Genomic DNA, 22,562 nt, shown 5'->3' on the forward strand with positions numbered 1-22,562 from the left:
AAATGAGATTTGCAGAGGAGGTGGAGATGAACGGCAATTGAATTCCCTGGGATTAGGGAAAAAGATAACTGACGATCGATCCTCTATAATAAACAAACAAACAAACAAATAAATCGTCGCGCTTCCCAAGAAAACAATAACTTATCTTTCTTTATCATCACGTTGAAAGTCAATGTAGCAAAATTATTCCAGCATTTTTTTTGAAAATAAATATATATTTTTTAAATGGTTTTAACTCTGGAGCATAAAGTGTAAACGTGGGACACAAGAGGCCGCTCTCGAGGTGAAAAGGGCGATCACCAGGGCAGCAGTGGTTCTCGTCTTTTGACAGCGGCGGCTCCCACACAAACCGGGAGAAAGACGCAAATATGCGCTAACAGAGACAGCGGAATGGCTGTTAAGATGAAAAGCCACCAGCTTTAAACCGTCTCGCCGGTGCTCGCGGCGAAATCAACAACCGTTCGCTAAGGTATCGGCGGGAAAGCAGATGGATTTCGGTGCCGTCCACTTCGGCGTCCCGGGATTTGTTGTTATTAGCAGCTAATGCTAACTTAAAGTTGCGAGTTAGCTGGCCTAGCTTGCCAATGGTCAGCGCGAGGAGAAGATAATTCGCTACTTATGTGTGTTTTCGAAGTACACCCGGTGATAAAGCAGAGGAAGTTTGTTTAGCTGATGGAGACCTCGAACTTGGAATACAGAAGTCCCTTAGCCGCAGCTTTTCAGAGTCCCCATCCCAGTAGTTGCCTAGCTTCGCAGACAGCCACCACCATCCCAGGAAGAATGAGCAGAAAACGTCGCCACTTTAAAGGAACCGAAGTCAGCTGCTGCGTAAAATACATTTTATTCGGATTCAACATTATATTCTGGGTAAGTAAGTCCATAGTGTGACAGTTGTTTTTTTTTCCTGTCAGGAAAAAACATTACTCTGCTGGAAACACGCTAGCACTGTTGCTGTTGGCAGAGGTTTCAATTTTACGACACTAAATCTCGAAATAATCATTTTAGGTTTAAAAATGATAATTAAAATCAACGTTTTGGTTACCCTCATTTATCTCCTGATTACACGATTGTTGTATTCTATTAAATAGGCTTTAAAATAGTTGTTGTTTTTGTTAGAAAGTAATATTCCAAGTGTGGAAACCCTTAGAAATATTGTTTAAAAGAACACAAGTTTTCACACCACCTTACCTTTAAAATCGTGCTTTGTTTATGCACGAATAATTATGATTAATAACACCATTTAACATGCAAATTACCACTCATGAACATCAGAATAGTTAATAAGTAAATAAATGTGTGGTTTTTGTTTGTGTTGTTCCTATTAAAACAAGGCCAGATGTGTAGCTTTGCGTTAACATGGTTCTTGTTTTTAGTTTTGTTGTTTTGTGGCAACTTCTCCTACACCTCTTGTACAACTCCAACAGAAGAAACGTTTCTCCATTTGCCCTCCTGTACCCCTCCCTGTTGCTGCTTCTGTGCTGCTGGTGTGGTGTGATTGTCTGTGGGTGAAGGAATTGTGTGCACGTCTGCCCCAGAGGGTCTTCCCACACACAGTTGCCAGGAAAAGGCCACGCAGCAACTTTAATGCTACCCAGCCCTTCTCTTTGAAAGCCTGCTTTTCAAAGTCTCTGCGCCTTCAGTGCCTTGAGTTTACTGGATAGCGTTCCTTCTTCTCTTGCAAACGCGCTCAAAGAAGGATGATATGGGGAAACAATAGTGTGCGGATCTTTTATGATTTTCTTTAGGTTTGTTTCAGTTTAACTTCAAGTCCAACTCCAATTATCTTTTGATCTGTTGTAAAATTGTTCCCAGTGTCTGTTCATTATGTTTACGTCGTTTTTAGCCAAAATATAAAAATGTGTAGTTTTCTAGGTCTTGGTTTCTGCGGAGCATCAGCGTTTTTTTAGAATTTCACTTCTGAGTTTTGGATCTGTTGGCACAGAGTAAGCCCGCCCCTACTTCCCAGTATCCATTTGTTTAGACTCTCGCTAGCTCTCAACCCCAGGCTAACATTACTGGTGCGACAAAAAGAGCTAGAAACATTGTAGCTATCCAGCCGAACAGTTTTGAGGAAATGCCAGCTCAGATGAGGAAAATGAAAACGTCCTTTGCCTGCAAGTGGATGCATCAGAATAGAGCAGGGCACGAAGCCTGTGGCCTGCCTTGTGTATTTTCTGTGTAACTAACACCTAGTTTTTCCTAACTGTATTTGTTGTCTGCTACTGGTTTACAAGGATTTTAACAAAAAAAACCAGAGAAATAGAAACTTAATTTTCTTAATTTCTTCATTAGAAAAATGCCACATGCCACAACTTTCATCGGAGTGGGTCTTTAATAATGCATAAAGACGGATTTCTTATTCTTCTATGCCTTTTTAAAATTGGTTGATGAAATCTGAAGTAACGTTACAGAATCCCAAGTTTGGAAATGAATTATGTTTCACAATTTGCCTCATTTTTGCCTCATTTCCCCCCCAAAAGTAAACCAGGAAATGTTTAATCACACAGTCATGTTGTAGTCATCTCTTGTCTTTTCCGTTGAAAAACTGAGCAAGCTCCAGCTTGCTGACTTTTGTCCGTTATTTAGAAGACGAGCATGTGTCTATATGCTGCCAAACCGGATTCCACACACATGCCGCCGGTGCCTTTTCACAGACAGATTTTTTGACTTTGCCAAAATTAACTTTTTTGTCCGAGTCTGTCAAGCCTGGCAGTGTCACAAAAAGTTGATGTCAATCCACGAACGTTCAGAAATACCGCGATCAAAATGAACACGTTAAAGCTGGTGCTATGTTTCTGCCCGGATCTGTCGCCTCCACAGCCTGCTGTCGACTGTCAAAAACAGCACACCTTCTTCCAGTCCACGAATAGACACACTCTTCACATTCTCATTTCATTCATAACACATTCTCCATCAGCAGTTGGAATGTGTTACAGTTCAAGCATGCTGCAGAACTAAGCGCTTGTTAGACCGTATTGGTTGCTTGCAAATTATTAGGTTTTTGTTTTCATTTTTGGTAAGTACAATAACTTCAATCACAGATTTAAAAACTCACAAAAAGAGTTTGGATTTGGCAACAAATCCCATTTTACCATTAAGGCTTTATCTCCTTGAGTTTTATCTTTTCTAATCAAACCATTAGACATTACTTTTGCAAGAATTCGAAAAAGACTTAGACATTCCTTCACTCTGAAGCGTTTGGTCTTAACCTCTGGGCCGTTCCTATTATCCCCACAATTAAATTAGTGATGAGGCTAGACGTGAGCTTTTGTCTGTACGGTGGGAGTAGGCGTGGATGGTTTTATTATTTGTCTCTTTTGGCCCCATTATGAACCCTTGACCCACACAGAAAGTAGCCCGCTCCTCGCCCGCTGATAGATGGGACACGTTTTTCTATACATCTCGTGTGCCTCTATTTGTGGGAATTGTCTGAAAATCTCTAGTGGAAGGCAACCAATGTATCCTTTTATTGTGAATTTTGAAGCCAAAGTTATAAGAAAATATAAATCTACAAAAGAAAAGAGGATATTTATTAAATGCTAATAGTTCACACAATTCGATTGATAATCAGAAAATTGAAGTGTTTTTTTCTTCTTCTTTTATTTACAAAGAACAAAGCATGAAAACCTGGGTTTGTGCTTTTCAAGCTCAGTTGGTGTGTTTTACTTTCACACACTTACCTCTGTACCAGTCTTGTAGTTCCCATTACACTCATGGGAATAGTTCCTAACAATGCAGGTACTGTTAGAACTGTTAAAAGGTGTGGGCACACAGCTTTCAGTGAATCCGTTCAGCAAAAGTCAATATAATCCTATCCTTATTGTCCTGAGAGGGGCATTTGGTTTGCAAATAAGAGGGGAAAAAGCACAGAGAAACATGCAAGTTGCTGGGTAACAAGACAGCATTGTTAGCTTTAAGGTTACTTCAATCTTATCTCTGTAAAAGCTGGACAAAACATAAACATTAGTACACACAAGTAATTGGAAGGCAGCTACCAGACGTGGAAGCTTTCTTTTTAGTTTTCTTTCTCCATGGGATATTAATGGTGATGCATCGAGCTTGAAGTGTGACATCTTGAAGTGCCACTTGGTGTTGCACACTCCATTGTGTGAAGTTTGTTCACTGTGAGAGCTGTGGTCATAGTAACTCCTAGATTATTTCAAAACAATCTCTGGAATAATTTTTGTTTAACCCTTAAACACGTTTAGCTCCAGTGTTGACATTCATTCGACAACCACAACCCTTCGACTGTTTACGCAATTAACGCAATTCTAGCAGATTCTGAAGCGGAGAATAGCAGCCTTGTGCTGATCTGCAACATATTTGATGTACTTACACAATCAACAGAAATCAGCTGATTCTGACAGAGAGAAGTGGAACACTTTAGTAATGTGTTGCATATCGATGCAAAGCAGAAATGAAAAGCTGCTTTTCTCTGTCACAATCAGCTGATTCAGGTTGAACAGTTGTAGAGTTAATCTAAATAAGTGTGTTATTTAGGTGAAATTCATAAGCTCACATAATGTGAACATTGTGTTGATTTACATACATTGTGTTGCATGTTGTTTAGCTTCCCACAAACAGAATAACGCATTTTGACCAAATACCCTAATGAAAGTTTGTAAACAATATTTTAAAAATCTTTCTTGAATCCAGTTTCATTGTGCCCTTTTGAAAGTGTTACTTATCATGCTTGCATTTGGGCATTCAGCCAAAAAAAGACAAAGAAAAAAAGACGAGCTTTTCAATTTAATTGTTGTAATTTAGTTGTTTTTAAAACGATAGATTAAGTGCATCCATGCATGGGTCAAACCCATTTTTTGAGCCAAAATCCTAAAGGGAATATAACTCGTTGGGTCAGAAATAGGAGACACTTGATATATCTGGCAACAGTGTGTAAGCCAGAACTGAAGAGGTCCATCGACATCCACGTTATCTCAAGCAGGTAGCCTGCGTGTCTGAAGTCTTTTGAATTGAAAAAACAAAACAAACAAAAACTCCACTGGTGTGTGTTATAAGTATTACTGTAATTGATTTTTCCAACTAGATTGATCAGGCCGAGGCAAGTTGTTAATTGACTTGAATTGACCTATACAATTAGAAAAAAAAATCTAAATGGAATAAATCGATTATAATCAATTTTTGCTTCATATGTAAGCCTTGCTGTTATTTTTGTTGAAAGATATGACTTGGCATGGAGTAGTTTTGTTTTGTGTTTCTGCAGACATTTGCTAAAACTCTAAAGACCCACATCCGTTTTCCACTGTAAAATCAGACAAATGGCAGCAAAAGTTTCTTTCTTGGTGTACTTTTTAAACTTGATCTGTGTTGAAATTATAACATAATTATATTTCCCGAGTTTTTCTTTTTCTTACTTGACATGCTGCTCCATCTACGCTCCCCCAGCCATGTATCTGTTTTCTCTTCTTTGGGACTTTTTATTTGACTATTTTTATGATTTTTTAATCATGGTTTTTAGGGACAACGATGGTTATGTTGGTGTCTGTAAGTCTGAGAGCCACTTCTGTGTGCTTTGTTTGACAGTTACTAGGAGCAGCATTCTTGAGCATTGGCCTGTGGGCATGGGCGGAGAAGGTATGTATAAACACATGCATGGGTCAACATTCTGTGGAAAATGAACTTGATTCTCTCAAACACGCAATGATTTCATGACAGCCTTCAGTAGAAGCATTACTTCTTGATGAAGTGGTTGCAATTTCTCTTCCACTTTGTATCAAAAAAATTGTATTATGTCTCACAAAACGAGTTAAATAGAAGTAACTGTTTCTACCTCTCCTTTCTCACCTTTCTGTTGTACCCTTATCCCCCATGAAATCAAATCATACAAAAAAGCGCTTCACATACATTGCGCGACTGGAAGAGCTTTTACATTTAAAAGAAAAAAGAAAAAAAAAACCCACACAATATTATAATAAAACCCAACCCACTCTTCACCCTTCCTACTCCCCTCTGTTAAGATGCCACCTCTCCTTCTCTCTTCTCTCTCCTGTCCACTCCAACAAGAAATGTATAAAAGCATAATTATTATAAATAACGTTTAGTCTCAAATACAAAAGGGGTTTATACAAATATACTCCTCGTATGTCTGAAGTTCCATAGCCCCCTAATGTGACAGTAAAATCTGTCCAACTCGAGAAGCCCTTTAGCTCTCATCTGTTTGCTCACCTATGTTAGACTAATGTCAAACAACACTCAATTGGTCTGCAAATGGCGAGTTACATGGCAAGAATATCTTTCTATATTTGTAAAATAAGTTTTTTTGTTTTAATTATTGACACCCAAGACAAGACTTGCAGGTAATTAAAGTCTTCTTAACGCAGAGTGATGGCCTCTTACAAAACACCTTTCAATTGAGTTAACCATCAATTTGTTTATTAATTAGCCAGAAACTGTACCAGCCACTTCAGTACACGCTGCATTTGCTGCAGGCATTCATATCCGACTGAGTTCACGTCCAGACATTACTGATTAGTAGCATCTGGTCATGAACTGTGCACAAATTGGCCTGTGCTGGAGTACCTTTGTGGAACTGTGTGAATAATTTATCGAGATTAAGCCGAATGACAAATAGCGGCTGCTCAAAAAGAGTAATGGTGAACTGGTCTCAGTGACTAATGTGATTAGTTTCAAGCCACTTGCTTTCAGCCCAACTACAGAATTGTTTCAGGGTCTAAAATTCAAAATGAAGACAGCGTGTGCCATTAGGGCCATGGAAATATGTATAGAGTGTTTATAGTTTTCTTTCTTTTGTATTTTCCAGATCAAGTACACAAATTTGAATAAGGGGAAAAGCTCAATTACGGGCTTTTTTTTGAGAGTTAGGAGGTTATTTTATAACACAGCCGCAGACTTTCATATTAAATGTAAGAAATTGTTTTTTTTTCTCTCTGCCTGCACAGGTCTGTTGGTTAGTTGTGACATTTATTACATTCTTTAAATCACAATTATTTTTCAATAGTACCTTTTGTTTACTGTAGGACTTTTACTCTGGAGCTTTAACTCCAGCGTTGACATTCTTTTACTTACTGGAACCCCTCAACCGTTTATGCAATTCACGGAACTCCAGTGGATTCTGAAGCGGACAAAAGCAGCTTTCTGCCGTTACGCAACACTTTACAGCAGTGAAATGTTTACGCAATCAACGTAAATCAGCTGATTCTGACGCTGAGAATAGCTGCTTTGCACCGTAAAGCAATACTCTATTAGTAATGTGTTGGGTATCGGTGCAAAGCCGATATGAAAAGCCGCTTTTCTCCTGGCCAGAATCGGCTGATTCACGTCAATTGCGTAAGCCAGGGGCAACTCCAGGCCTCAAGGGCCAGTGTCTCTGCATAATATCCAAATAACCCCACTTATGACTGACTACCTTGTTCAGGTGTGTCCAGCCAATTAGAACATGCCAGAGCAGGGTATGTTAGGAAATCATGCAGGAATACTACCCTCACTGGAGTTGCTCATCACTGGTGGAAATGGTTACGTTATGTCGAAGAATGCGTCCTATTTAGGTGTTGATGGCGACATCTCCTATACTTCCAGAGTTAGGAAGTATTCTATATGAAATGTACATAAATGCCTTCCGTCTTTTCCCCAGGGCGTGCTGTCCAATATTTCATCAATCACAGATCTGGGGGGTTTGGACCCAGTGTGGCTTTTCATCGTGGTGGGAGGAGTCATGTTCATCCTTGGCTTCGCTGGCTGTATTGGAGCTCTCAGAGAGAACACAGTGCTGCTTAAATTTGTAAGTCAACGCCTGGCAGTGCAAACTCCACTTGACACTCCTTATATTTGCAGTTGGTGCCAGAGGCAAGACTACTGGTGCAGCATGTGCCAGTTAGAATCGTTATAGTTGAATGCTTTGGCTGCATTAATGTGTTGGAGCCCTGTGGTGCTCAGACAAACGTGTGATTATTTATTTTTTTTTTTTTTTTTTAATCTCAAGCATTTTCATTCTGCTTTTTGAAGACAAAGAGTAGGGAATTATTATTATTTTTGTTTTTTTTAAACCCAAAGCCTGTACCTTTTTAGGTGGTTTATTTGGTTTTGGGGTTTGTATTGACAACAAATTGTCACTGACGTGGACAAATGGGCCTCATTGCTGGCTGCATTTCTGAGTGGTTATTAACTCCAGCAGATGTCCATTAGCAGCAATGAGTCAGGCGTCAGAGTGAGAAGCTAATGTGGTTTTCGTACATTTATCACCCATCTTGTCTCCTGCATTTACTGTAAATGGATAATGTAACTGCACCTGTGGGAGTTTTTTGTCTTTCTTTTTTTTGTTGCTGCATTCTCACTTATCAAGTTAGGGTGAGGCGCACAAAAATATTCTAACAGGGACTTGTCTCTAAAAGCATTCTTACTTGTTATGTTCAAGAGACTTGAAAATAAAAGGAAGGAAGTTTTTGGGTGTGTACGTCTTGTTGTTCAGGGCTTTTGTGTGCTCATGCTTGTGTTTGTTTTGTACTCTCCAGTTTTCCGTGTTCCTGGGTTTGATCTTCTTCTTGGAGCTGACTACAGGGATCCTGGCCTATGTCTTTAAGGACTGGATCAAGGATCAGCTAAACCTTTTCATCAACAATAATGTTAAGGCCTATCGCGATGACATCGACTTGCAGAACCTCATCGACTTTGCCCAGGAATATGTGAGTCACCACATGCATGACAGTAATGCTTGTGAAATCTGAATCTCCTTGAACTGCTAAACTGAATCTAAACTTTGGGCGGCAGTTTAGCTCAGGCGGTAGAGCAGGTCGTCCAAAAACAGAAGGGTTGGGCGGATCAATCCCCGCCCTCCTCAGCCAGCTGTTGCCCCCCGAGCGCGGCCAGCCTGCAGCTCACCACCCCCCCAGGGGATGGGCAAAATGCGGAGAAGAATTTCCCCATTGTGGGATAAATAAAAGTAAATAAAAAAGAAAAAAAACATTTATTTTTTTTGTGTTGTAATGTCTGTTTCTTTTTTGAGGAAACTGCATTTTTTTAACCTTTTGGTTTACAGGAACTGCACTGAATCATGGTTTAATTTTGCCTCCTAACTTTAAATGATTATGCAATTATACAAATGATAATTGACTCTTGTGTATAAACACGGGAGTCTGTCATGAGGCTCCTCTAAATGAGATTAGACCTACCGTCGGCACACCAGCTGAGTCTCATCTGCAGCCTTCAGCGGCCTCGGTAAACGCCATCCAGCAGCGCTGCAGCGCTGACCTGAGCAGTGTCTGAGGCTCTTAGATGGCGGGGGTCGAAGGTCGTTCTGTCTGTGAGCCAGAGTTTAATCCGTCGTTTGCTGTTCCATCTCAGTGGTCATGCTGTGGAGCTCATGGACCTGATGACTGGAACCTCAACATGTACTTCAACTGCACTAACAGCAATCCCAGCAGGGAGCGCTGTGGAGTCCCCTTCTCCTGTTGCGTCAAAGATCCAGCCGTGAGTCGCCCATTACCCCTTTTTGAAATGTTAAATAGGGCTAGCTTACCACTTATTTATTGCAGTGTTCAAATTAAGGATACTGTTAAAGGTATTTATTTATTTATTTTACAAACTCACTCCAGTCCCTTTAGTTTAAGCAAACATTTAATATAAAAATGCATCTACTCTTTGCAGGAGGATGTGATCAACACACAGTGCGGTTATGATGTCCGCCGATTAACGGTTTGTATCTTCAACCTGTCATTTGAACATATTTTTTACTCTTCCACACCCCTGACATGCCTCAGAATAGTGAACGCTGACTTTTTCTAAGTTGCTCCTAACTGGAAACATTATTGGTTACACAGTAACTACAAAAAAAAAAAGAAAAACACCAAGAATTTACTCAACATAAAGTCAACAGCTCAAAAGCAGGTACTGGATACGAACATGGTTATGTGGCGCACAGACTGTTCTGCAAAACTCCTTGCTTTAATAACAGATTGTTCCTCTAACGGGGATAATTAAGCTCCTGTTTTAGCCCAGAGAGCAGCCTTACTACACTCTGTAATTGGCTACTCAGTGGGTTATACCAGTCTGTTCCCTTTTCCTCTTTGTGTGGGTGTGGTGCTCACAACTCGCTGCACTGCAGTCAAAAAGATTGCTGTTGCTAGGCGAACCGCAGTACAGCAAACTAACTACCTGCCACAGTGTTGGTGTGAATTAATTTCCCCGTACTGCTGTCCTGATATGCTTTAAGTTTTGAAGCTATCAGTGAGGCTCCATGACTTCCTGTGGAAGCCCATCCAGGGAAGTTCAGGGTGGGAAAGAGGAAGAGCTGGAGACATATGGAGGACAGAGGCACAACAAAGGCAGAGAGCTCGAATGGCTTCAGAGGAAGTTCACAGCCAGAACAACAACATGTTCCTGGCTTTTTTTGTTTTTTATTGGCTACCAGGAGACCCTCTTTACTTCTCATTGGCTGAAAGCTGGCTTTCAGGGATTGCAAGAGAACAAAGAGATTGCCTGGTTGGCTTGACAAAGAAAGCATTGTGTAAAAGACGCCCTTTCTTGTCCCCCTCTCGGTGCTTTTAGCCGTAAATTACACGTTCTTGGTTGCTGGACTCAGTCAATCATCACAACTCAAAACAGTCATCTTTCTAGTTAAGGGAAATATCCTGTTTATTTCATCCAGACAGGCGGTTCATTGTAAACACTTCTTTGGTATTTTCCATAATACTCAGACTTTGGCATACTGAAATCCTTCTGTATGACTCAGCTCTGTGCAGTTTCTCGTTAAGCAGTCAGTGGGCTTTCTGTTTGTTTTGCCCAGCATTAGTCACAGGTGAAAGTTCAGATGTTTGCTGCAGTAATTCAGAAGGCCCACCGTGTCCTGGCTGATGTGATCATTCCACCTTTATCAGTGTTTAAAATGTGATCTTTTGTTTCTTTCTTTTTTTTTTTCGGAAAAAGGATCTGGAGCGGCAGCCTTTTATCCACACCAAAGGCTGCGTGGGGCAGTTTGAGAAGTGGCTCCAGGACAACCTAATTTTAGTAGCCGGGATATTTGTGGGAATTGCACTTTTACAGGTGACGTTTGCTCGCTTGTTTGTCGATTGTTTTTCTCTGTAACATCTGGTTCATGTAATGGAACTGGCACTACAACTGTGCTGTGATTATGTATCATCACTGCCACTTAGTGGAGTAAAGAAGCAACATAAAGAAAGCAAATCATGCATTGCAGCATTTTATGTCATATTCATAAAATCTTTAATGTCTTTATAAACTATTTCTTTCTTTATTTTTCTTCAGATATTTGGTATTTGCCTTGCTCAAAACTTGGTGAGTGACATCAAAACCGTCAAAGCCAACTGGTGACAAAAGAAGTGAACTCTTGCAAGGTCAAAACTGCTCGCCAACGGCCCGTCCAGCTGAGGATTAACAGCTGAGCCAAGCATGTTCTCATGCGTGCACACGGGCAGAGTTCACTTTCCCGCCCGTCAGTGGAGCTTTAAAGCGCGGAGCAAAAATGTCACGTTGACCAAAACAACTGGGATGTTCATCCAAATGTTACCGAACTGTCCTTATTTTTAAAAATTTCTTTTTGATATTACCCTGTGGACAAATGTATGTTCAAGGCACGCAGTTGCACAAGGACCTCAGTGAGACGGAAGACTGGAAGCCATGGATAAAAGTGAACTATGGAGGAAGAAGTGACAGCATGTTTCCCTTTTAGGTCAGTCATCACAGAGCCGGTTGGTTTACACTTTAGTTCCCACATCCTGCTCCAGAGGATGCTGTGTGGCTGACCCAGAGTGTCATCATTTTTCCCCTCGATTCGTTGCGGACCTTGAAAACTCTTATTTTTTTTTAATCTTTACGCCATTGCAGGAAATATGGTTTGAATTGTTAAGTGCCATTAATGTTTTGTGTCTTTGCTTATCCTAACACCATTCCCGACCCCCCCCCTCTCCTCAGGGTTTGGCTGAAAATGTTCCCTTTCTGCCACAAGTTGAAATCATATCTATTGAATTGGAGTGGAGCAACTTTATGCAGAAACAGTGGCAGTTCATTAAAAGTCAACCTGTTTGGCCTTTAGTGGTTTTGACAGATTTTGGCTGGTCTTGTACGGAAATGCCCCGCTGAGATTAGGATTGTAGGTCAGTTCAGTTTAAACCGTTTCAAGATGCTGATTGTTTGAGTTTTAATCCGAGTATCCCTCTGGCACACGGGATCGCTCGTTTGAGGCCTTTTTTTACTTGATGCATGTTACCACACCTGTCTTACCGTGTGATTTCTGCAGAGTTTAAAAAAAGAAAATCTCTCTGTTCACACTTCAATTTGTGTCTTATGATTCATGCATACGTTTTTATTTTTTGCCAGGCACTTGTTTTACCTCGGACTCCTACGGTCAACGGCCAAATGGGTTCTGAATGTCCATGTTCGCAGTCCTTACAGAGACCAAATAAGGTCGGCTGGCCACCAGCCCAACTGACTACATTTTGTCAGGCTGCTTTTCCAAAATGTACAAAAATGACACTAGCATTCATAGGTATTATAAATGTGATTTTTCTTTTGTCCGTTTGTGTTAAAAGTGCCAGTTAAACAGAGGAATTAAATATGTTGTTTTATCTTTAGTTCAGCGTTGTCTCTTTTTGCATGAGCTTAAAACAGGTTTCAAAGGATGCCTCCTGTTGCCCTGGCAACAGCTGCAACACTACACAAATGCTGCTTTTATATGTGACATTGCAGTAACCGTGCTAACATAGATATTTTCGTTGGTAAAAACGTAGCTTTTAGGCTAAGAAAATGTATTTTTTTTTAAATAATTTTTAAACTTTTAACAATGTTTTTTTTCAGCCTGCCGAAGCATTTATTTTCACAAGTGGATGAAGTTGGTGTTATGTGTATCGTTTGGTACTTTTGCAGCATCACCTCTGCTTCCAGCAGTCCCATCCAAGAACGTAGCATAAGCAGGATTTCACACAGATTTGCTTGAATGCACGCGGGTCTGCATGTTCACGCACAGACAGGCGTCTTTGAAGCAGCACGTGCACATCAAGCACAGGAAAAAAGAAAAAGATTCATGTTTTGTGAGGAGCGTGCCAAAACTTTTTCCCTGTAGAGTAAATATAAAGTTCCCCCGCTAACACCTTATGATCATCCAGCATGCGTGTCACCCACGTGTTCCCTCTTCAAAAATGCCACCTGATCAGAGTGCATCTGTTTCACAGCCAGCCACACTGATGTATTTTTAAACCGGGGGAAAGAAACGAGGCAGAACAGCAGTCATCTGAGTCTGGGCGTCGCGTGTGCTCGACCGGGTATTGCCGGCGGAACACTATGCCTCTGCAAGGGAGTGACGGTGACTTAATGACTTGTTCTGCTTCAAGTGGATGTATATAAATGGGAGAATCTTGTTCCTTTCAGCACTTTGGGTCTAATGAGAGAGCAAGCGCCACTGGTAAATCTGACAAAACTGATGAAATGTCAAACATTTCCTTGTAAACTCTTACCTAAGATAGTGATTTTCATATATATATATTTTTTACTTTTGAGTTTCTCATTTGTTGACATGTTGCAAATCATTTTTTTCCCACCTGTCTACACGTTGAGTAACACGTCATGAAGTGTTTGAGGATGCTAAACCAGAGATTTCTTCTGCAACTCCCTCAAAAAACCCTTTCTGGTTAAACACGCCTATAATGACACCAATCTTTTGGGTAATAATAACAATAATGCCAGGTTAATTTGCAGGAGCAGTCTGGCAGGACTGTAAGCTGCAGGCTCTGCAGAAGTGACTCACAGGAGTATGGGTTACTCTGCTTGTGCATTCCCTTTATGTAGAGGAAGGCCAGAAGCAATCATTTTTATGCTTTTGTCCTTTGTCACAATGGTTGAAACACCTTAATGTCTCCGCTGTCCCCCGTGGAACCTGAAATCAATCCTCTGGCGGAGCGTTATGCATACCATAGACGAACGCATCAGTGTCAGATGGCACAGCACAAATACTTTTACAGGCTGGGAAGCAGCTTTCAAAAAAAAAAAAAAAGAAGAGCGACTTGTTTGCAGACCTACACGGATGTTTTACAGGTGGTACCAAAAACCTCTCAGCTGCAAATGTACCTTATTTATAAATGTGTTTAAAACTTTTTTTATCCCGTTAAGTTCATTCATTTTTGCAGTTTTTTTTAAACAAATCTTACCTCAATGTGTGTGTTTGATGCGCACACAGAAAAAAAAAATAATTGCGTAAAAGTTGAGTTAGGGAGCATATTTAACAGCAATACCACAGGTGTTTCTGCTGACATTTTCATCCCAGACTTTGACATTTGATGTATATTCAAGCGTAAAACAGGCTGTAATGAAAAGGAAAAGAATATCTTAGCAGTTTCATGTCAGCAGATTTGCTGCAGGATATGGAAATTTCTGCCACAGAAAGCCCCATAAATATGTTTTTTTGTGCTGCAGTGCATCAATAAATGTATTTAAGCATGCATTCTTTTTTGTTCTCTGCCATTCTCTTGCTCTATACTATGTCCTTTTATTTGATTTTACCCAATCTTGTGGTTTATACTTTGTGAAAATGTAAATCAGTATGGTCTGTGACACTGTAAATTCTGTAAAAATAAACCTTGTATTAAAGGGTCTATGAGACTGGCCTTCATTTTTGCTTTTTTTGTTGTTTATATTGTCTTATTTAAATGTGCATTTTTCCTTTAAGTAGTTCAGATTGCAAGAACCCATGTAGACTTTTTAACTTTTAACTTTAAATTTGAGTTGCACATATGCTGTCAAACAAGAAAATCAAGTGTTACACAAAAAATAGCTTTTGCTCCTTTCTTACTTTTTTGTCGTTGTTATAGCTGGGATTTCTCAGGCACTTTTATTTTTCCCCCCCAGTTCCTTATTTTTTAGTCGTGCTCTGATTCTGATTCCAAGGTTTATGCGATCACAAAGTGCTTCATTTGATATTATTACATGGTATTAGCCAACAGAGGGAGACAAATAATGAGAAGAATTTTTCAAAGAGACTGCCATGCAACCGCTCTGACCTCATCTTTTAAACCTTCCAGCCACAAAAATGTCACGTAAAAAGCTCTGTGGGTTTATTATACTCCTGCCATTAGGTGCTGTCGGAGAGCTTCTCCAATCTATACAAATCCATTCAGTCGCTGTGTACTCTTCTGCAGAACAAGACGGAGATCAAAAAGAGAAATTAATCAACAGAGTGAATTCAAATGCTTAATAGACTATTGATGTTTTCTTTGACCAGCATGATGTGTTTCAGGGCGATGGATAACCTGGTGCAAGTTTGCAAGCAATGAATGGGTAGCTGAATGGATGTAAATGTCATTGCTCCTGAAGTCTTAATTTCTGCTTTTTTTTGCCACAAAGGGAAGAGCAATAAATGGTCTTATCAGGCATGAATCTGGACCTTTATTCATTTGAAATAATTATTATACTTGTTTGCATACATCGGTGCTTTTTATAGCAACACCAGCACTTCTGTTTAATTCTATTGATTTACAGATTTTTATCCTTTAATTGGATCTAGGTTTGCATGGATCTTTTTTTTTTATTCTAATTTACAATTAAGCACCAGATATAACCCCTTTTCTCATCCATGAAGTTTTAGGTATATTTGTCTGCTCCCTACTGCATTCAAACCTCCAAAGCAGATGTTCCAGCTGTGACTTCTTCCCACTTGTTGCTCCGTAACTAAGACCTGATCTCCAGCGAGTTGGATTTTGGCTGTGGTAAAGTCCAAAACAAATTTGTGTGTCATTTAGCCTCAGGATGGGATGCTTTAGTTAAGCATTTGATAATCAAGCTCTATCCTACTGTTAAGTTAGTGAAACCGAGCATGAACAGCATATCCCCTTTCAGCATTTTGGTTTACCACGAGTGAAGTCATATCAGATGCTGCAACGATATGTCAGTTTAGATTACACACGCAAGTTTCTTCCTTAGTCACGTCAATGTATACAGCACAGGATTTCAAGATAAGGCGCACATTTGTGTTGGTGTTTATATTTCTGTCCAATACCCACTTTCCATGGTTTCTGGACATTTCTCCACCTCCTTTTTCAAATGCAACTCAAATAAAAGCAGCAGAGGAAACAGAATCTATGCATTCACCAGTGTGTCCACCCCACTAAGTCACATGACTTGTCTGGCTCCGTTCCTCAGGAAATGATCGAATCTTATCTGTTTTAGATGTAGAATTAGGAGCTTGTAGTTTTGTTTCAGAGGATGTTATCAGAATTATCTCAGCCGAGATTGATCATATCAACAAAATGCATCTCAAGAAGCCAAGGGCAGTTTGCAGTAAAATACTGTTTCTTTTCTGTGAAATAAGATCACATGCAGGCACTTATAGAGTCTCACTGACCTCAACTCACCCACAGCAAAAATCAGGGATAAGTAGACCTCTAGTTTCAGGATTCAAAACTGTCGTTTTATTTTAATGTTATCTCTTTATCTGCCGTTTTCTAGAATTTGTTCTGCCAGTAAAGTTTCAAAATATCAAAACAGTCGAATCATTGCTGTTATATTCCATAAATGGTATCTGTGAGGCAAGGCTTTTTAAACTCATTTATTTCAAGGTTATTAAAACCAAATTGTATGATTTGCGTGTCCTGAACAATTCAAAGTAATATTGATTCATTTTAAAGAAATTTCTTATCTATTCTTAAAAATAACTTAAAGAGCCACACATTTTCTTTTTTACTGTCTCATGATTCATTTTTCCGTGTATGAACAGCAAACTCACCTTCACTTCTTTGTTGCTCTATAAGTCACAAACAAATTGGTAAATATGTGGTCAAGTGGTCAAAAATATAAATTATTAGTTAATGCCAAATGGCTGAACCAAGAGTTGATGTGCTGGTATAAGGCTCTAACCTAAAGTCCAGGATAGCAGTTGGAATCGATTTTAATTTGGTTTTATGTGTACTTTGTGCTTGTTTGATTATGTATTAGGTTGTAAAGCCATTTTAATTAAAATGAAGATAGATGAGTTGGATGCATCCCTTAAACCTGTAAGCTGCTGGAATAGTGCTGTAAAAACAGTGTAAAAAAAATAAAAGTTGAGCATAGAGAGACGGAGCAGACAGGGTTTTCATCAAGACGTGAGAAACGTGGGGGAAAAAAAAGGCAAGTAAGAAGGTGATGACATCCTTTCAAACGTTTCTGTGGTCATTAAAGGAAGATGTGCAGTTCAGCTGTCAGCAAAGAGTTTTCTCTACGACTGCGCAGCTATACAATTATAATTATGATTTATGTTTTCTTTAGATTAGGAAGTTGTTAACCAGGATATGCTAATATTATTGTTTTAACAAACTATAACGAAATAATTAAATGTAAAGTGAAATAAAAAACACATTTAAGCAATTTCTTTCTAAATTTAACTGTTGCAGAATCACTTTCACACTTGATCTGTGGAAAACAAAATGCTTTAAAAAATAGAAAGGTTCAGCTCTTGAGCCTTGACCTAAGGCTTGAATGACGCTTGAGAATAACTTGTGACCTGCTAAATAAAAATTTATGTGATTACATTTTTTCCTTAAGCGCTGCAGTCTGGCGTCATCCGAAACACCAAAATCTGTTAATGTCTATCAGCCCTGCCTATACTGAGCAGATAATCCTCACCAAGGTTAGTATAGTTAACGAAAACGAACGAAAAAACTAAAACTAGAACTGAAAAAACATTTTCGTTAACTGAAATAAAAATAAAAACGAGAGTTTTTAAAAAAACGAAAACTAACTAAAACTGTTTGTTGTGTGTATAAAACTAACTGAAACTAACTAATATTAACCCCCAAAAATACTTTGTTTTCGTCTTTGTTAATACATAAGTCTTTTGGGTTGAAATAAAGTCTATTTACTTCACCCTGCTAGTTTTACTGTGTATCTGAACCTTACGGCAGTGTTTTTCAACCTTTTCTGAGCCACGGCACACTTTAACCTTAAAAAAAAATCCCGCGGCACACCAGCATCCAAAAATTTAAAAAAAGGAGAAACTCATAGTCTGTCCCCTGCACAATCTCACGTACATTTTTGAGATAATTGTTACAGAAAAAGCTGGAAACTGCAGCTGTTTTTTTCTAAAAGATGCAATAAAAGTTAAGTTAGAAGATTTAAAAACAGTTTGTGTGTTCGTTAGTTTCAAGACGTTTAACAACAGATCTCCTTTTGCGCTGTCACTCTCACAACCCAATGCATCATGGGAAATGTAGTGCATAAAACGGCCGAAGATCGGTTTTCGGAGCTTCATTGTTTTGTTCACTTGTTCCACGGTCTGATACCGGATTCTGTGGAAAGCTACACCGCTAAAGACGAGCTTTAGCTGGTATTTTTGTTAGAACTGAGCGACTTTACGAGCTAAATCGGGACAAGGAAGTGAAGACTTTAAGCACTTCTGATTGGTCAGACTGATGACGTGATTAACTCCCCCAACACGGGACTTTTCCAAAATACAGCCGAAGGTGCAGCTGAATCGCGGTACGTCATTCTTATCAAAATGTCTTTAATAAAATAAAATAAACGCAAAGAAAAGGTATTTTACGATCTTTTATATTCCTAACTCCTCAGTGTTTTATCAGGGCCTGTTTGGATGAACAGAGAGCTAAAATCCTGGAGATGGGAAATGTTTTTAGATCAGTTAATGAGGGCAATTTCCCACGGCACACTTGGCCATCTCCCGCGGCACACTGGTTGGAAAACACTGCCTTACGGCATCACGTAGTCTGTGACGTCACATGATGTCTGTCGGACACTGCCGGCTAGCGTTGTCATAGACATTTACATGAGCGTGATGGCTGCATTAAAAGTTGGGAGAAAGCGGGAGAGTCCTATTTGGGACTTTTTTGAAGTTAACAGCGTCGAAAACTAAAGTAAGTGCCTTGTAGTGGAAGCAGGAGACAACATTTGTGGAACGCTCCTCAAAGGGAAAAACCCTACGAATCTAAAAGTACATTTAAAAAGCGCACACAACAACGCAAATCAACAGTACCTAGACAAGCTAGCCTGTCACCCGCCCTCCCCCGAAAAAGAAGCCAGAGCAGATAACGTAATGCTGTTATCGGCTGTTGTATTTTAATTTAAGGATGGTTGTCCTTGTGTCCTCTGAAAAATAAGTGTTTCAAAATGTATCTTTGATTGAGTTTTTATTATACAATACTTATTCTAGTGATTTTGAATCATGCACCTGACAAATATCCTAATTTACAAAAAAAAAAAAGAAAAAACTAAAACTAACACTAAAACTAATAAAAACTAAACTAAAACGAAGCAATTTCAAAAAATAAAAACTAATAAAAACTAGTAAAGCAGCCTCTAAAAACTAATTAAAACTAAATAAATTTAAAAACAAAAATTCAAAACTAAATAAAAACTAAAACTAATAAAAAATCCGAAACTATTATAACCTTGATCCTCACACCCTTCAAAAACAAACTTCTAAAGCACAATGGAGCCATTTAAATCAAAGACTATGTCTTTTCTTCTTTCTTCTTTTCAACTGATAAAAAATAAGTGTACTCCCCCACAAAGAAAAGAGTGAAAAATGTCCTTAAAAGGCTTTTGCAAGGATCATTTACATGAAACACAAGTTATTTGAGATAAATTGAAGGCAGAATACAGTACTGCAAATGATCTGAAGTCCAAAAACTATTCCTGCATAATTTTGTTCATCAACAAAAAGAAAAATATGAGTTGTAAAACAAATATGGTTATGCCTTGTTAGAAAGCATGGCATTCCTTTTCTACGGTTCACACAGAAATGACACCCAGAACCTTGCAGTCATAAGTGAAAAATGCTTTAACACACTTCTGATTAGTTACCAATGACTAGTAGGAATAATCACCCTCAGAACCAGTGGGAAAAATTCCCAAGGTGGATCTTGAAGGCAAAGGTCATGCCATGCCAGGCAGCAGATAGACCTGCCCCCCCCCCCGGCACATACTGCAACAGATTTTATGGATGCTCTCCCCACAGATGGCTTTTCTTTACCAACCATCAAAGGCCCCCATTCAGCTGCATGTGACGTCACATCTGCGTCAGATAAGTTGCAGGAACAGACATCACATGACGGCACTCGGTTTTTTTGCTTTTCATGTGGTGTGTTAAAATCTCTCCTTCAGAGCGGCACAGGCGGAGATGGAAAGCCGCTGGGAGCGGCTGACACACACCGTAGGAGCTCCGAGTATGAATCTTTGAAGTTCTTCAGGAAATCAGGAATGTGGTTGATCTTTAAAATGTTCTCCTTTCTGTCAGTAATTAAACCAAACCTGCCTCCTTTTTTTTTAAATGTGGATTTAACAAAAAATGAGTCAATTTTGAATTTTTTTCTACCGCGTGACCTACAGCTTCTTATTGATTGGAAGGCAGCAGCTTCCACTTAACAAAAGATGGACATGGATTTTGAATGATGTCACTGTTTCAGCTGTGCGGCCTTTGGTGTAACCCCACATACTTGATTGGTTGATGGCATAATCGAATTAGATTTTCTTTTTTTTACAATCCACAAATGAACGCGGTTGAATGAGAGCCTAAATCACTCTCTCCATGTGCTCACGCCTCAATCTCAGGGGTGCCATGGGCTTGTTTGGAAAATAAGAGCTTCTTGGAAAATTTGTTGCGCGCCCAGGTGCCTCTACTTTGAAGTATTGAGCTGTAAAACATAAATGGACGACAAAAGGAACAGTCAGCCATCATATTATTTTTGTAGGCAAGAAGGATGTCGTCTACCAAAGGTGCTCAGTAAGACAAATGAGACCCCGAACACACTTTGCTGTGCAGCACTGGAGTTCAGGGCTGGATATGTTAAACTTCTGATTGTTTGTGTTAAATTGAATTGACCTTTGCTAACCTTTGGATTATTATCTTGTTGCATGACCAAAAGCTGTCAAAATAAGCTGCAGCTTCACACCATCAAATACATTATAATTTATGTTATTTTCGTCAAATATATTGATTAAAGCGTGCACATCTTTAGATTTAGCAGAGCCAGTCTGAAGACACAATTGTGCATGGTCTGTCTGTCAAAGCATTTGAAAGTCATGAAGTCTGAAGAAGTCACTCCAAAGGTATGCAAACAAAGAGAACAGACAGCAAGAACCTAACGGTGTGAAACCCAGAGATTTGATTTTAAAAGCAACAATTTACCTTCCTAAAGGTCGTCATTAAGGAACAATTCAGTTACTTTGTCTCAAAAAAGTGACAGGATTAGATCAAAAAGTCCACATTTTGTCTCCTCAAAAAAATGTGTAAACATAAGCTGTTCATCTGATCATCTTTTGAACTATTGTGAAAGCATTCCCGGTGGTGTTTTAAATATGATTATACTGTTTTTAGCCAAAATCTAAAAACGGTGTGGTTTTCTAGGACATACTCTCTGCAGAGCGGCAGGGGTTCATCAGAAATTTGCTTCTAAGTTGTGAGAGGGATTGTTGGTGCGGAGTATAAGCCTGATGCTCATTTCCTATTATCGCTTTGTGTACACTCTCTCTCTCAAGCTCACAGACCTTGAAACCTTGACCTTGAAACGGCGAACAATACTGAAGCTATCCAGCCGTCCAGCTATGAGCCAGATGCCAGCTTGGACAAGGAAAACTAAGATGAACATGGATCTATCAGACTGCAAGTCGACACATCGGAATGTTGTGGAGCAGGGAGCTTGTGGCGCACCGACTGTGGCACCCATGTCACCACTACAAGATTTTTTCAAACGACATTTTTAGTCACCCCTTTATTCACAACCATTTAAATAAAAAAAAACTCAGGAATTTAATATTAAGCTTCATTTTGTTCCTCCATCGTGAAAAAAATGCCCAAAAAAACTGTAAAAATTTACCCAAAACATGATTTTCATTGAAATGGGTCTTTGAAAATTATTGCTGAATGTGGTGCACAGTTATCCACATCCTAAATTAAAATATATATCCAACAAACTTGTCACAAAAGCAGAGATTTGGAATCCAAATGTGGCTTAACCACAGTTTTTGTTAATCATAGAACTAAAGCAGCACTGAGCAGCACCCATGGTTATGGTACCATAAAGTGGCCGATACAATAGCTGGGACAGCATCAAAAAGATGGCATTAATGTCCGATATTAGAACTGACACTTAAAAAAAAAAACCTTCCTGCATCAAGTCCAAACATGGATTTGCAGATTTAAAAAAAACATTTTTTGAAACATTTTTACAACAAACTTTGAGAAAAACTCCTGTTTAAGTTCGGAGTATTGGAACAATTTAATTTCTTTGGTTAATGTAACCCTTCGTACATGTAATTATGCAAAACAGCATTTATCAGTCACTGATTTTGAAGTTGTCTCTGTAAGAATCTGTAATGTTCATCATACTTTAACTTCATACTTCAACTGTGAGAGGGAGAATGGAAAGAAGGCAGAATTCGGTCCTTTACTGATCTGTTACTTCTCCTTTAAGGAGTTCTTCAGTTCTCCACTCGTTACCTGTGTTAATGTCACCTGTTTGAGCTGGTCATAAAACACATGTCAACAGCCTTAAACAGTCAGGCTGCAACCTCTGCACCATCAAAAAGACTAAGGAAGCTGTTCAACTAGGTAGGGAAAAGACTGGACACCTGAACAAGACTGGGATGATCCA

At 39.3% G+C, this 22,562-nt stretch overlaps 1 protein-coding gene and 1 long non-coding RNA gene across 3 annotated transcripts; both read left to right on the forward strand.

Annotated features, from left to right (window-relative positions):
• The first annotated feature begins 208 nt into the window (after positions 1-208).
• On the forward strand, positions 209-14,576 carry tspan17 (tetraspanin 17). 2 transcript variants are annotated; one of them, XM_004073392.5, is made up of 8 exons: positions 209-867; positions 5,545-5,595; positions 7,613-7,759; positions 8,490-8,660; positions 9,319-9,444; positions 9,622-9,669; positions 10,900-11,016; positions 11,239-14,576. In XM_004073392.5, exons 1-8 carry the CDS (start codon positions 673-675, stop codon positions 11,302-11,304), a joined length of 921 nt encoding a protein of 306 aa, XP_004073440.1. In that variant the 5' UTR covers positions 209-672; the 3' UTR covers positions 11,305-14,576. The 2 variants fall into 2 exon arrangements, with proteins under 2 accessions (XP_004073440.1, XP_020562357.1); XM_020706698.2 differs by lacking the exons at positions 9,319-9,444; positions 9,622-9,669; positions 10,900-11,016; positions 11,239-14,576 and adding an exon at positions 8,746-8,938.
• A 2,506-nt stretch (positions 14,577-17,082) lies between these two features.
• On the forward strand, positions 17,083-22,073 carry LOC144994749 (uncharacterized). Its single transcript, XR_013658374.1, has 3 exons — positions 17,083-18,432; positions 19,928-20,135; positions 21,448-22,073. It is a non-coding gene; the product is annotated as an uncharacterized LOC144994749 (long non-coding RNA).
• The last annotated feature ends 489 nt before the right edge of the window (positions 22,074-22,562 follow it).

This window comes from Oryzias latipes, chromosome 10 (genome assembly GCF_053564925.1).
Source record: "Oryzias latipes strain Hd-rR chromosome 10, Olatipes_Hd-rR_3.1".
Taxonomy (NCBI): Eukaryota; Metazoa; Chordata; class Actinopteri; order Beloniformes; family Adrianichthyidae; genus Oryzias; species Oryzias latipes.

Bases quoted from the DNA above. Each gene is read 5' to 3' on its own strand.
- tspan17 (XM_004073392.5), top strand. From the start codon at position 673: ATGGAGACCTCGAACTTGGAATACAGAAGTCCCTTAGCCGCAGCTTTT. The intron at 868-5,544 runs GTAAGTAAGTCC...TTTGTTTGACAG, and splicing joins GATTCAACATTATATTCTGG to TTACTAGGAGCAGCATTCTT. The intron at 8,661-9,318 runs GTGAGTCACCAC...GTTCCATCTCAG, and splicing joins TCGACTTTGCCCAGGAATAT to TGGTCATGCTGTGGAGCTCA.